This window comes from Megascapheus bottae, chromosome 1 (assembly GCF_031878675.1).
Source record: "Megascapheus bottae isolate mThoBot1 chromosome 1, mThoBot2.hap1, whole genome shotgun sequence".
In the NCBI taxonomy this organism is placed as follows: Eukaryota; Metazoa; Chordata; class Mammalia; order Rodentia; family Geomyidae; genus Megascapheus; species Megascapheus bottae.
Genome location: NC_143509.1, coordinates 13,539,040 through 13,554,563, shown reverse-complemented (window position 1 = coordinate 13,554,563; position 15,524 = coordinate 13,539,040). Strand labels below are relative to the sequence as shown.

The 15,524-nt window shown below is 40.2% G+C and overlaps 1 protein-coding gene across 1 annotated transcript; it reads left to right on the top strand.

Moving 5' to 3' along the window:
• Window positions 1–775: 775 nt before the first annotated feature.
• On the top strand, window positions 776–14,847 carry LOC150068411 (gamma-aminobutyric acid receptor subunit gamma-2-like). Its single transcript, XM_090328321.1, has 6 exons — window positions 776–794; window positions 1,063–1,215; window positions 4,249–4,350; window positions 4,650–4,777; window positions 6,903–6,926; window positions 14,572–14,847. The coding sequence occupies exons 1-6, from the start codon at window positions 776–778 to the stop codon at window positions 14,845–14,847; spliced, it is 702 nt and encodes a 233-aa protein (XP_090184447.1).
• Window positions 14,848–15,524: the final 677 nt, after the last annotated feature.

The window sequence follows — 15,524 nt, the reverse complement described above, 5'->3', positions numbered from 1 at the left end:
TGTCTTGGTACCCATTACCCTACCCCCCGCCCCCCCACCCGTCTTGGTTTTCCCCCCTTCCCTATCAAATTTCAAATAACCAAGTACAACTAAATTCAATATATCAGATAATAAAGTGAGATACTGTAACAATATGAGATGACCAAGGAACAGCAAAGGAGATGAGAGACAACATAGTATATTAAGGACAATAACCTTTCGTTATATGGCTTTTGTTTCAATATCCTGGAGGTCCTTTCAATTAGCTTCATACTATATGGCCTTATGTATCAAGATTTTGCTCTATTGCAGATCTCTGTATTTGAAATTTTTATAGTTTGTATATTTCAGTTTAAGAACTTCTAAGATGTGAAGGAAATAGGAGGATTTTGGAAAAATAAGGAAAAGGACTTCTGAATTTTTTTTAAAGAAATCCTCTTTTCTTTTTCCACAGTATGAACGAAAGACTGCATGTGTCTCTGGTATTTTGATCTAGGAAATGAACAAGTGAACGGTGACATTAAAATAGATTATGTTAGATAAACTGTGTTTTTTTTATCTGTTACTCATAATTGTTTCGACCATGTTGGAAATTAGGGCAAATGAGGAGACTCATATAATTTGTGAAATTGATCCTCACATCTGCCCCGATCTCAATAGTGTTCTTTTTAAATAAACATATTCAGAAGTACTATTCTTATTTTAAAATTCAGACATTTTCTAAAATGAGTACTTTTGCAGGGGAGTTAGGCACAGGACAGAAACATTAGTCTCCCTCTGGACCATCAAACAGCAGATGCACAAGTTTGTGTTAAGTATGAGGCTAAAACAAGGCCAAGGGATCTCTGACAAATGAAAATATGATCAATATGCTCAAAAAAAGTTTTCCTACATTTAGAAGGAAGGGTGGGGATTTGTTTTGGCTCTGGTTTCTGTCATAGGAAGAAGGAAGTTTTCAAGGTAGTCTTCCTGTAACTCTCAGTGTGAAGGTAGGCGTTCATGGGAGCCCAGCACATGCTTGTTTCCAGATGCTCTCCAGCTGTTGCTGAGGGCTGGCATGATGCCGTCTCGGCTCTCCTCCAGGAGACTACTTGGTCATGAGTGTCTACTTTGAACTGAGCAGAAGAATGGGCTACTTCACCATCCAGACCTACATTCCCTGCACACTCATAGTTGTCCTGTCCTGGGTGTCGTTCTGGATCAATAAGGATGCTGTGCCAGCCCAAACATCTTTAGGTGAGACACATTGCTTTGTACGGAGGAATGCCCATACCAACTAACTTCCCATTCTAGTTCATTTGCTCTAAGTTCAGCACCAGGGAACCATTTGCTTTGAGGAAAATGAGGATTTAAATAACTATAGTCATAGTCACTAGCTCTGTTGTTCTGCTTTCCCAAATCACTTCAGTAATTTTTATTATGTGTTTATAACCAACTTAACTAAAAAGAAACCATTTGATGTCAATGAAATTGTACACAAACATATTGATTCTATCTAGTCTTCTCTAATTCTGTGCTTCACAGTGTCACATAAGTAGTTAAAAATAAGCCAGGGTGAAGTGTTAACCCCATCGGAAGGCAGGCAAACACTGGAGACCAAGGCTTCTGTTTCCTGCAGTCAGTCAGTGCACATTTCCCAGGACATAACTCGCTGTTGGTAAATTTAAACACATATCATTCTTCTGATGATATTTGAGGTAATGGATGCTTTACAGAAGAGCCATCAAAGATTATTTTTGATAAAGTATATTTGCCTGATATATTTTGGAAACAACATGTCCTTAAGGTTATTTGCAGTTGCCTCATCTACTTCATATGCTAGCATTTGTCTTAAACGTTTACCCTATTTTACTTAGTCCATAGAAGAAGATACACAAATACATAGCCACAGATACTTGGGGCACTAGAGTCTAAAGCCATGAATGAAATGTTTATTCTACATAAGAGTTTCGAGGATTTAAATAAAAATGAAGCGAAGATTGATTGTAGAATCCCTGTCCCCTTCACCAGCTACATCGAACCTAAAAACACATTCCTTCTATCTCCCTGAGTTACAGGCAAAGTATTATATAATAGTTTAGAAATTAAATTTTCAACTTTAGATTTCTAGCCATACATACAGTATGACCTTGGAATGTCCTTTATTCTCTAAATCTCAGCTGTCACACACATAAAACATATGACACTTCCTGTAATTAACATCCAAGGTTCCATTAGGTTTTATTTAAGTAAAGTATCCTATGCAAACAACATTAAGTACAGCAACTGGACTGATTTCCTGACAAAATGATCTGTACTAGGTTATTAAACAGGGGGCAGAACTGATTGCTGCCAAAAGTAATTTGCATATTTGTCCTCTTCCAAACTTAATTTAGTTTCCCATCTGTTTCAAAATGAAGTCATTTTGATTTTTCCTGTTTTATGCAGTACTGTGTGTTACAAATCCTATTCAACAATTTGTATATCTAGTCTAATGGTATAAGCTGAAATGAACTCAACATATTGCAAGCCTAATATTTTAGGCCTAGAACTTGTATCACTTTTCTACACTTTGCAGAAAATACACACAGACGTTCTAATAATAACATAAATTATCATCACAGGTTTTGGAACTGAGGAAATAGAGGTGTTGCGAGTTTAAATGACTTACGTAAGGTCACAGACCTGGCAGGAAGTAGACCCTTCACCTTGCCTCATGTGCACAGATGGGGTGTGGGTGTGAGGATGCCCAGATTCCAATGCTGGGTAAAGGTGCCAACCCACATGTCTGCAGCAATTACTGTTTTAACTTTGTTGTCCCACTTCTCTAGATCACTACTCCCTAAATTAAATTGTACAGTTTGTATCATTTGGAGCAACTTTAAAAGAACAGGTGGTGAGCCAGGCACTAGTGGCTTGCATCTATAATCTTACTACTTAGAAAGCTGAGGTCTGGGGATGGCTATTCAAAGCTAGCCTAGACAGGGAGGTCCATGAGACCCTATCTCAAACGAGCTACCCAAAGAAATAAAAAGAAGAGCTAGAAGTGGAGCTGTGGCTCAAGGGGTAGAGCACTTAGTCTAGAACGAAGAAAGCTCGGGGACAAGATTCAATTGTTTAGCTCTTCAACGCCCAAGAATAACACAAGTAAGTAAATAAACAGATAAATAAAATATAAATAAAAGGAAAGGAAGATGACTTAATTCAACTCTTGATACTCAAGAGCAAGGACTAGAAATTAGTTTGCATGACAATTAGACAATTAGACAAGAAGAGTTTTAAAATCATACAGTTAAGCCCTGCATCCAAATTCTCCCTCTGTTGATTTACAAGCTATGGACCAAGGACAGAGTCTAAATCCCTCATTGAAGTCTTCCTTCCACTCGAGGAGATTCCCATCATGCCTGTCAGCTCCCACAGCACACACCATACTTAAAGTTGTTGTAAAGTAGAGACAGTACATCCAGTTGGACAGATACAGAGAAGCTACCGCTTAAAAGGCCAAATTATAAGAACTGGAGAGCCAGAGGACTGCTGGAGGACTCTTGTCTCAAAGACCAGCAGCCCAAAGAATACACTTAATGCTGTCAGAAAACTGAGTCATGAGAGCCAGAGAGGAAAGAGCAGAATAAGAGTACCAACAAACCAGATCAGCTCCAACAGAGAGCTGAAGTAGGGTGCTGTGGTGATGGGAGAAAATCCAGGAGACAGGAAGATGGAGACGTGGCATGGCGTAATGGCACCTGAGCTTATCTGGGCCTATATAGGGTCAGACTGGGAACAGGGTCACAGGGAGCTTGAGAATTCACCACCGAAGACTGGCAAGTCCAGTAACCTATGCTCCAATTCTCCACCTCCACCTCTAGGAATTCAGGCACACCCATCACCTGGGAGGTGGGACTTCCTGCTTCCACCGTGAAGACAAGATGGCACCAGCTAAACCCAATACCTTATCATCTACCACGTGGCCAGATGGCACTGGACCGATGCAGCATCCCTACTTCAGAGTGAAGATTTTCATGACTTGCCTGACTCCTAGGGTTCTCTTACTAAAATATAATTCATTCATAGAGTGCTGGGACCAGGCTATATGTTCCACTACATACCCAGTGCTCACCACAATAACATAAATAGCCGATATGCAGTGACATCTGTGAAACAGGGAAGCTAATTCACTTCTCCCCCACTGCTGAGGCTGGGGATCAGAAGTTGGTACCCACGCATTGCTCCCATGACCGACTACCCCCCATGATTGTTTTCCATGATTGGTTTCGTTTCATACCTCTCCAGGTATCACCACTGTCCTGACAATGACCACGCTCAGCACCATTGCCCAGAAATCTCTGCCCAAGGTTTCCTATGTCACAGCCATGGATCTCTTTGTTTTTTTTTGTTTTTTTTTTATTGTATTTAGTAAAAGTGTTACATGATATTTGCCAGATAGAAGGTGCATTAATTCACATACATTGATACCCTTTCACATGTCTTGGTACCCATTACCCTCCTCCCCACACCCCCCAACCGTCTCGGTTTTCCCCCCTTCCCTATCAAATTTCAAATAACCAAATACAAATAAATTCAATATATCAGATAACAAAGTGAGATACTGTAACAATATGAGATAACCAAGGGACAGCAAAGGAGATGAGAGACAACATAGTACATTAAGGACAACAATCATTCGTTATAAGCCATGGATCTCTTTGAATCTGTTTGCTTTATCTTTGTCTTCTCTGCTTTGGTGAAGTATGGCACCCTGCACTATTTTGTCAACAATCAGAAACCAAGCAAGGACAAGGACAAAAAGAAGAAAAATCCCGTATGTATCATTTCCCATGGGACCACTGCAGTCTGTTTTTTTACTGTATAAAGACCATGTGTGGTTTTGGCTGGGTTTGGGTTGGCACCCTAACTAAATGTCAAGGCTCAGAGCTTGGGCTTCAAGATGAAAATAGTGTGGTGTGAGTTTTGTCCAGACCATAAAGATCTGCTAATGGTCTTCAGTTACTCGAGAGGTTTCTGGGTTATAAGTCAGAATCTTTATTAAAATATAACACGTGGCATCTTTATGCTATGGGGGAAAACTTGTGTTGAGGGATTTATACTTGTTCTAGCTGCTATTACTCTAGGTTTCACTGATTTTCATCTCTCTGTCCTACTTACTAAAAAGTTAAAAAAATTTTAATGTTACAAGTGAAAATGCATGCATGCTAGTAGCAGGGTTTAAATTAGGGGCTTAACAATCACACTCAAATTTTTCAGATTATTTTCTACCACTTCAGCTATACTTCCAGTGTAGACTTTTGGCTGGTTAATTGGAGAGTGACTTGAGCTTTTCTGACTAGGCTGACTTTGAATTTCAATCCTCACATCTTAGCCTCTGGAGTAGCTAAGATTATAAGTGGGAGTCACTAGTCCCTGGCTCTTTTTCTTTGAAAAGTACATTGCTATGTTTGGGTACTTAGGAAGCCTCCCTATGTCTTTCTGTATGGCACTGCTGGGAGAACTGAAGCTGGTGAGGGAGGTAAACACAGAGTCCTTGTCCTTTATAGTTGATGATACTGGTTGGTATCGATGATGGTTGATTATCATAAATAAAATCATGATTCATACAGTTACCCACAATTTCTTTCAGCATCTGTGTGATTGGACACAGGTAGGATGACTTCTGCTTGCTCTTAGGTTTAATCAGAGAAGATTAGGCACAGATAGAAGAGCCTAAAATGACTGACTTTTATTGTGGCTTTGAGGAGCACAGGTAATTATCCACATCATCACCTGAGAAGGCTCTGCTTTTAGGGCCACAAATAAATGTTAAGGTCCATTCTTTCAAGAGAAGGGCAGGGGTAATGCCCCCCCTCCTGACTTCCAGCCTTCCCTGGCTTCCTGATCTAAGGGCCATAGGGTTATGACAGCGGCTCCCTATGGGACACAGGAAATCCTAGCTGCTTTCAGGTTATATCCTGACACATCTCCCAGAAACTTCCACAGATTTATTCAAAGAGCACATGCACTGAAGTGTAAGACACTGTAGCAAGGGCCTTGTCGAGTAACAGAAGGAAATGCTTCCTATTCCTTTCCTCCAATATTTAGGATGCTCTGTGCAATCCTTGTTCTCCCTGTTTTGCTTTTCTATACCTTTCCAATTTTTCTATCCATGTTTTATTTTCCTTGTTGTGCTAGGTGTTTTTGTTTGCCCCCTCTCCTCTTTCCATTTCATTCTCCTCTGAGAAGAGGCTCCATTGACTCCTGGTATTGTACCTGCCAGCTACAATAAGGGTGTGAGGGTAGGCTGTCAGACCACTTCTGAAAAATTCTTTAGAGAAAGGAGCCCTTTGGTTATTCGCTATGTCACTGCAGGGTGGAGCCATAGAAACAACAGAGGAAAAAAATAAGAAGGGAGAGAAGAGATGGAATCAAAGAAAATGAGAAAATGAAATTGCCAGAGAATTTCATGCATTTCCTCTTTTAAGGCAATCTGCTAATTTATCAAAACTATAAGAGTGTGGAATGAGAAGCTGGTATTTTCTTTCCCCCCTCACTATGCCCTGTCTCATGTGCCAGGTCTCAGCAGCAAAGGTCTCCCTGATGACTGAAAATAAATTCACACTATTTCTATAGAGGGAAAATAGACAACAGAAAGACTTAATCAGACAACACTGGCTTTTGCAGTGAGATAAATGTGGATTAATTTACTGAAGATTTAACTAATATTTACCAGCTTCCTTTGTACCACCTAAGGCATAAACTTTATTCCAAATTCAGAACTCTCCTTCTGTGTTTATAATTTCAGTTCATTTTACTTGCTGTGTTTTCAAAACGTATTTTTAATTTATCTTATTTTGTTTCTCTTTCTTAATTCTTTTCTACTCTTTCCTTCTTTTGTTAATTTAAAAATAAAAACCCAAAACCTGTGATTCTCTTTTCTGTCTACAAACCCAAAGCTTCTCTGGATGTTTTCCTTCAAGGTATAATGTTCTTGGAATGAAAATCCACTGCATGCAATTGCTAAATTTAACTATTAGTGCTTCACACCGTGTTTTTTTAATTCATTTTTTATAAGTAGAGATGTAAGCATTCTACTAGATAGAACATATTCAAGGTTGGGGAAAGTTCTGTAGTTTCCAGAGTTGATGAAGTAACTATTCAGCATTTCACTATAGGCTTTGATCTTACTCTAAAGCTCACAATTGTAAGGCCAGTGAAATGTCACAGGGAATCAAGGCTCTTTTAAACATCAAAGCCAAAAATGACCTCTCTTCAGAAAGGGAGAAAATAGGATCCAATGTCGCTCAGTTATACCTACTATACTTGAATAAATTTAAAACAAAATTTTTTAAATCCTAAAATCCAGATTTTGAAATATTTTTTTCTATAAAATTGATCACTTTTGTTTAAGCTAAACTTGTGAATTTTATAAGAACAACACTGTCTTTAAAAGACTTTAAGTTGAAATGCCTGTTCTTTCCTTCCAGTATGTTCATGAGGTTTGGTGATTCTATGAAGGATTAAAATGAGATTTCTATTCTATTAAAGACATAGATTTATGTTTATGTTGTACTAAAAGTAACTCAGCAAAATCAATATTAAATACAGAAAAATTTTATTAGTAGTTGGGTATCAAGAGTAGACTTGCATATAGTTAATTGGTATGAACTTACTAACTGGTTTAACTAATCAATAGTTTCTCCTCACATGCTAAAAACAATTAACATGTAGATTCATTCATATGAATGTAAATAATGCTTACTTCTTAATTTCAAGTTGTTGGGGCCTACTAAAAGACTTTCTTGAAACGTAAGACATACTACGGTTGTGGTATAAAGTCAGGAATCTTCTAAGCCATATATATTTTAGCATATTTCTATTAACATGACTTAATATATTTGCTCAGTATCATAGGGTTTTCCTATTTGCCTATAAGTAAGCATGAAAGAATTTCATTTTAAAATCAATGCATTTTTATTTCTCTGTTTCACTCACACGCAGACTCATCAAATGGCTTCATGTAACCAATTTCACATCTAGTAAATAATAGAATACGATTCCATGCAGTTTGATTTGAATCTTCAGACTTTGCATTCTTTTGGTGTTCTATATCCTTGCGTTAGCAATTAGCTTGACATTATTTTCAGCTGCACTGCTTAAGCTCAGCACTTGAAACACGCCAATGTGCTACCTTTCTAAGTTGAATTTTCCGATCATATGCTGGGGCCAACTGGCAGCAAACCAGGGTTCGCAGATTGGGATTCCTGAAATAGGGGGCAAGGCCTAGGAAAAAATAGAAGAGAGACAAACAGATGGGGTTCAGGAGGGCTACAGCCCAAATCAGGAGCCGCAGCTTAAGAAGCCTGTAGCCCAAGACCGTAGCCCAGTTTATTTCCAGTTCTGAATCTTAAATACACTTCTTTAAACTAGGGAACTGCCAGGGGCTACATTCGTACAAACAGTATCAAGTCTGAAATAGGTTGAATGAGAAGCTATCAAGTCCCAAACAGGTTAAATGAGAAGCTATTGACACAGCCCAAAATCATGATAAGAGCTTACTTCCTTGTGTACTCAATTGTGGGGGTCCAAGGTCACTGACCCCACAGTCACGGTCACTGACCCCACAGTCAGTCCCCAACATCTCCCCCATCTTTATTTTAAAAGAAACACAAGTGCAATTTTTTACTCTTTTCTATACCCCTAATTTATCCTGTCACATTTCCCAAAAATGACTTTGGTCCCTTGGTCTAACGGGGATTGATGGGCAGAGATTCAACTTCTGTGACTTCTTCAAGTTGACTCAGGGGTGTTGTCTCTGTGCTTGACCAGGGACCTTAAGAAGCCTAGCCTGTTTTATCAAGGGGTTGCAAGGACTAGATATTAGGAACAATAATTTACTCCAAACTAGAGATCATATTTGACATTTAACAACTGCACAAACCATCTTTGGCTACAATAGTGTAGCTTACATAGCACCCATTTGCAAAGGCTTTTTCTTGATTGTCTGGGGAACTAAATTTCTGCAACCTTAACAATGCTTCAGTTGTCAGATCTAAACAGATTAATAGAGACACAAGCCTCAGATCCACAAACTTTCTCTGAATTTGTGGCTGGTGTTAAAAATAAAAAATAAAAATTTCGCTCAATTAGGACTTTAAAGTACCCACTATCACAGAAGATAGACAAGTTCCTGCCCAGTTATGAAAGGCACGGGCATTAGTAAGGCATACTTACAAACTATTCTATGACCTCCCGGCTCTGATTAATATTGAATGGCCAAGCACGAGTGACTCTAGGATCTGACACCATCTCTGCCATCCACGCAGAGGCTTTCTGCATCTGGATACTTCATTGTCCCAGTAGTGTCTCTCCACACAGGGATAAACATCCTATGGGCAATTCACTTGCTTGGTTGCTGGACTTGAACTCGGGGTCTGGGTACTGTCCCTCAGCTCTCCAGCTCAAGGCTAGCACTCTGCCACTTTGAGCTCCAAAACAACTCTACCTCAATTAGCACTCTGCTGCCAGATTAGACACCACAGTCTCACAGGGACTTCGCTTTGCCCGGGGTTGGCTCAAAACTGCAGTTTTCAGATCAGTGAGTCCTACAAAAGGCCACGTTTCTCCAATTAAATCTACAAGGTGGTCAACACAGAAATAGTCTCTAAGCATGAGCTTACCTAGAACCTGGTAAAAGCCAAAGTTACATCTGAATAAGGATTGCTGTTCTTCTCCATGGGCTAGCTGGAAGTTGCTATAAGGTAACTTACAAGAGCAAGCTGAAATAGCAATTAAGCAATTACTTTGGTAGTCCTAATTTTCCTTTTTTCTCTTTCTTTAAACATTTAAGACAACTTCACTTTCAAATATTGTTTAGAAACCCATTTCCAATGTTCTTAAAAACGTTTACACTTTTTAACTTAAACACAACATTTTAGTCTTCGTTTGCATTTGAAAAACCTTTAAGGGCTCAAGGCACTCCCTTTTCTCCAGGTCTCCTTGGGCTCAAGGAACGCCCTTTGCCTTCAGGCCTCCTTTTACAAGAGGCATTTTTTTTGCAGTTTAGATTACTGTCTAAAACTCCAACAACAGTTTAAACTCAAATAACAGGTTTTCCCTAATGCAAGAACTACACATCAGTGCACCAAAAGTCTAAGTCTGGACTTAGTTTCCTTCCTTTTTTAAAATATACCCAATTGCATGGAGATAAACCTTTAAACATTTCTTTAAAATACTAATCACACTATCCACATTTTACTATCGTATTTCTAGTATCAGTTTGCAAGAAAAGACAGACAGGCAAAGTTTCTGACGTTAATGAACAATTTTACATTTAAATCTAATACATGTTTCCAAACTTTAACTTAAAGTAATAAATCCCAAATTCCCTAACACCTCTGTGCTAAACAGGATACAATGTTTACAATGTAAACAGCTGTATGCCTTGCAATAAAATGCAGATTTCAGGATCTAGAAAAATATTTACCAGTTTTTCTTTAAGACAACACAATAATTCTTTGAGACATTGTAAAACATTCAAATCTAATATTTTTGTTGAAGTTTTAAGCTTAGATTTACCCAATTGTCTTTGTGTTTAAGTATAAATTTATCCATTGTTTTATACAGCATGCTGACAATTTAACCTTGAACATGTTCACTCACTCATTCACACACATTCATACTCAAAGATCATAAAGCGCGCAAAATTAATATCGGCCCGTTCAATTTCCGGAAGTTTGTGTCAAGAGAGTTTTGCCAATTTTACTCTTACAGGTGAGAACCAGGTTCAAAACAAAACTTTTTGCAAGGCAACTTGGCTGGAATTTATTTTTCCAGGGCTTGTTACAACTGCAGACATGGGGGAGCGGCCATGCTAGGCCCAGAAATGTTCAAATAAATAACAAGGATGTGTGCTTGAGTACGCACAGAAAAACCATAAGGATCCATACTTAGAAATGGTACCAATTTTAAAGACAAAACTGGACAAGGAAAAATATGTAACATGAACAGGACAGAGAAACGGAGATTTTTAAACAGAATAAGACATTGACATATAACAAGAAAATTGGACTCAATCAGATACACTTAACACAAAAAAACATGAGCTCAAATGAATGTTTTCACCAAACAGTTATTTTTAGATTTAGACATGTCTTTCTGGTGGGGATCTCAGGTATGCCTTGTTATCGACAAGAAACTCAGAAGGGGAGGGGGGTCAAGGCGTCCCTTGACCACCCAGGCCTCTGTTTTAGGCCCACAGTGCACCTTTTCAAACAAACAAACAAAAATAAAATAAAATAAAATAAAATGCAGACATACAAGGGGGTCGGCCGAATTCTACTTACCTCTGGAGGCCTTTGCTTTTCACCTGGGCATCTTTTACAAAAAAGGTTATTAAGAAGAGGGATGGTAAAGACAAAATAATGTCACATATTAAATTGTGTAGAGTCAATGAATATGTTAAAAGGTCCCTACATAATAGTAAAAGGAGGAGAAACACAGCTCATATGAATGTGTGGAACAAGTGGATCAGTAGCAGTCCCAATTGACATGCACAAATAACTCAGGTCCTTCCCACGTCACAGGATGCACCACTGGAGGGTTGGGGGTGTAGGCCCAGTGAGTCGCTGCTTGGATGGCCACGGTCACTCTCCACGATCCGAACACAGCGTTCAGGCAGCCAGCGGACGTCATTTTCTCGTTGTGAAAAAACACATATATGCCCTCGACCCCAGGTTAGAACAGGATCGGGTCCATGCCAAGCACCAGTTAGGGGATCCTTCCACTTTACTAAGGCAAAAGCACGCTGCTCTCTTTTTTCCCAGAACCGCTGAGCAGCAGATAAATTATTTGAATCCAAATTCAAAAAATTTAAAACAAATAAAGCATGATTAAGTATATTCACAGGGGTAGTGGGATACGACTCTCCTTTCTGTATTTTAGCAATTTGATGTTTTAATAATCCATTAGCTCTCTCCAGGATGCCTTGACCTTGAGGACTGTAAGGAATGCCTGTAATATGAGTGATATTTAAAATAAAGACGGGGGAGAGCTTGTGTCCCCATCTCTGGGGTCAATACTGAGCAGGTGGAGGAACAGAGGTCCAATCCTGCACTGCCTGGGGTGGCATGGAGGAGGCTGGAGACTGATCTTGGGGGGTTGTTAGAAGATGCACTTGTGGCCGAGAAGAGGGAGGGACTGCCCCATGGTTTTGCGGGGCCAGGGGCTGGCCCCTTCTCCAGTTTCCCAAAAACGGGCGGCCATTGCGATTTGTTGCTGACTTGCAATCTTTAGCCCAGTGCTTCCCTTTACCACAGCGTGGACATGTGCCAGGTGATTTTTCTCTCTTTTGCCTGGCCTGGCGTGGGCATTGTGTCATCCAATGTAGTAATTATCCACAAGAAAAGCAACGTCCTGGGGGTCTAGCACCCCGAGAATGCCGTTGACCTCTATATTTTAGAAACTCAGTAACAGTCTTTTCTTGAGGAGCGGCAGCTAAGGTAAGGCATTGTACATGGGAGGGTCCAATATCAGCACACAGTGAAATAAAGTCCGTGATTCCTCCCTTATTCCTATGGGGTCTGATAGCCACCTGACAGGCAGCGTTGGCATTTTCATAGGCTATGTGTCTAACTATAATCTTCCTTGCATTCTCATCTTGTACTAGGCGGTCTGCAGTCTCCATTAATCGAGACAAAAATTCTAGATAAGGTTCATTCGGTCCCTGTTTAACTTCTACTAGATTTTTTGTATGATTGGAATTGCGTAACCTTTTCCAAGCCTCTCTCGCCGCAGCATTTATTTGCAAATAGGCCTCCTTTGCATAACCCAATTGATCTTCGGTGTTTTTATACGTTCCCTCTCCTAACAACTGATCAACAGTGTAAGGCAGGTTCTTAGACCTATTTGTTTCAATTTTAGCCCGACACTGTGCAGTGAACTCTGTCTCCCATAATAAGTACTCTCCTGCACTAAGGCATGCTCTGGCAAGCTGCTTCCAGTCATTTGGGCATGCAATACCAGCACACGCGGCCTCCAATATTACTTGAGTAAAAGGGGCAGTTGGCCCATATTGGGAGCAGGCACTCTTTAAATCCTGTAACAGTTTAACAGGAACAGGTTGATGATATACTTGTTCATCATGATCAACTAAACTAGGGAAGCATCGAGGCCCTGAAATATCTTCCCTCTCTCTAGCAGCCTGAGTCAGGTTTAATTGCGATGCACTGTGCCTGGTTGTAGTGCCTGTTAAAAGGGACTTGTTGCTAGGGCCTTTAAGCTTGCCTAAAGGTTGAAAAAGGGATTGGGGCCGTAAGGCTGCAGCCGTTGGCGGTGGTTGTGAGGCCACCATAGTGGCCTGAGGGTCATCTTTCTTTCCTACTTCTGGGGGGGCTCTCTGCTCCATCCCCATTTTCGATAGAAAATGTAGCATTTCTTCTAACTTCTTCTCTATCGTAGCCATCCGGCCCTCCATTGACTCATCATAACTTTCCTCCTTGATATTCAAACCTGAATTCTGATACTCAATATCTACTGGTTGTTGTTCCCTTTTCAAGATCTCACGTAGACTCTCTTGGGCTGCGGCATATGGCTCATCCTCAGGGTTTTCAGAAGGGTCCTTTAATTCATAAAGTTCCCTTAATTCAAGATTAAGTTCAGCATTCTCATGTTGAGGATCTATGCATTCACTTACTAAATTCCATACATCAATAGCCTCTACTGGGGTCTTTTCGGGGCCATATACATTATAATATTCTTGAATTCTTTTTCCTATCCGCTGCCAGGTTTTTTGGAATTCCTCCTCTATAAACCTCGGGCATGCCTCCTCGACAAACTGTAGGAAGCTCTGAAGCGCCCCTTTTTCCACCCACGTTCCGTGGGCTTCAAGTAGGCCTGTTAAGATCGGTAGAAATAACCTATGGCTATTAACTTGACCCATAATTTTTACTCCTGACTATACACTCTCTTAAGATCCTCTCTTAATATTCCTATGATGTGTTACTCACCACAGGGAGGGGTCCTTCACCTTCGTCCCAGATTTTCAGGATCCCTGTTCGGGCGCCAGATGCCGGGGCCAACCGGCAGCAAACCAGGGTTCGCAGATCGGGATTCCTGAAATAGGGGGCAAGGACTAGGAAAAAATAGAAGAGAGACAAACAGATGGGGTTCAGGAGGGCTACAGCCCAAAGCAGGAGCCACAGCTTAAGAAGCCTGTAGCCCAAGACCGTAGCCCAGTTTATTTCCAGTTCTGAATCTTAAATACACTTCTTTAAACTAGGGAACTGCCAGGGGCTACATTCGTACAAACAGTATCAAGTCTGAAATACGTTGAATGAGAAGCTATCAAGTCCCAAACAGGTTAAATGAGAAGCTATTGACACAGCCCAAAATCATGATAAGAGCTTACTTCCTTGTGTACTCAATTGTGGGGGTCCAAGGTCACTGACTCCACAGTCACGGTCACTGACCCCACAGTCAGTCCCCAACAATCATAGATCGCAATGCCATAGCAATTTCCTGAGTGCTCAGTTCTAGATTCATCATCTCATGGGGACATTGTGGAGAAAGCCTAGATTGCCTAAGTGTCCTAACTTGGAGCTCTTTCCTTCCCCACCTTTGTCCCAGGCCCCCACCATTGACATCCGCCCACGATTAGCCACCATACAAGTGAACAATGCCACACACCTTCAAGAGCAGGATGAAGAATATGGGTACGAGTGTCTAGATGGCAAGGACTGTGCCAGTTTTTTCTGCTGCTTTGAAGACTGTCGAACTGGACCCTGGAGACACAGGAGGATACATATCCGTATTGCCAAAAGGGACTCCTATGCTAGAATCTTCTTCCCCACTGCCTTCTGCTTGTTCAACATGGTGTACTGGGTTTCCTATCTTTATCTGTAAGGAGATATGGGTTTTACTGATATGGGTCTTACTCACTGAATCTCATGGAAAGATGTCCTTTCTAAGTGTAGTTTGTAATGATCGGAGTTCATTTCTATGTCCTGATCTGGTAAACTGTATAATGTCATATTGTTTGTGCCCAACTCTCCTTTGGTTAGTGTAATTTGAATTTCAATGTGTGCCATGTTTCAAACCTGCAAGGCTAAAGTAAAATTAGAACAAGAATTTTTAAGCCAAACAAGGAAGTTATTTTTCAGCTACAACTGAAATTGTGAGAGCCTGACTTTATACCAATGGTATGTTTACTTGATTAATAATACATTTCCACCCAAAAGGTTCCAAACTTGGGGTCAAGTTGTGGTCAATTTAAACAAAATAGAATACCTCCCTTATTTGTCAAGAATCACAACTCACTTCAAATATAAAAGCCTAGAGTAGAAATCTACTAAGCCTTTATCCTGAGACAAGAACAAACTGTCCTGCACATCCCTGTACAATGATGTAAATATTTCAGTGATGTAGAATGCTTCCAGTTTAATGCATGCATCTCTTTAGAGCCAAAATAAATGGACTCAAGTTATTATCCTAAAGTATTGTCGTTTATTTTGTGTATTTGGCCTATATAACAGAAAACATGAATGCGATTTTAAGGATTTGGGTTTGGAATTGGAGGGAGG

Excerpts from the sequence above, each read along its gene's own strand:
- LOC150068411 (XM_090328321.1), top strand. Across the intron at positions 4,351-4,649 it reads GGATCTCTTTGTTTTTTTTT|CCATGGATCTCTTTGAATCT; the intron begins GTTTTTTTTTTA and ends ATTCGTTATAAG. Across the intron at positions 6,927-14,571 it reads TCTGGATGTTTTCCTTCAAG|GCCCCCACCATTGACATCCG; the intron begins GTATAATGTTCT and ends CCTTTGTCCCAG.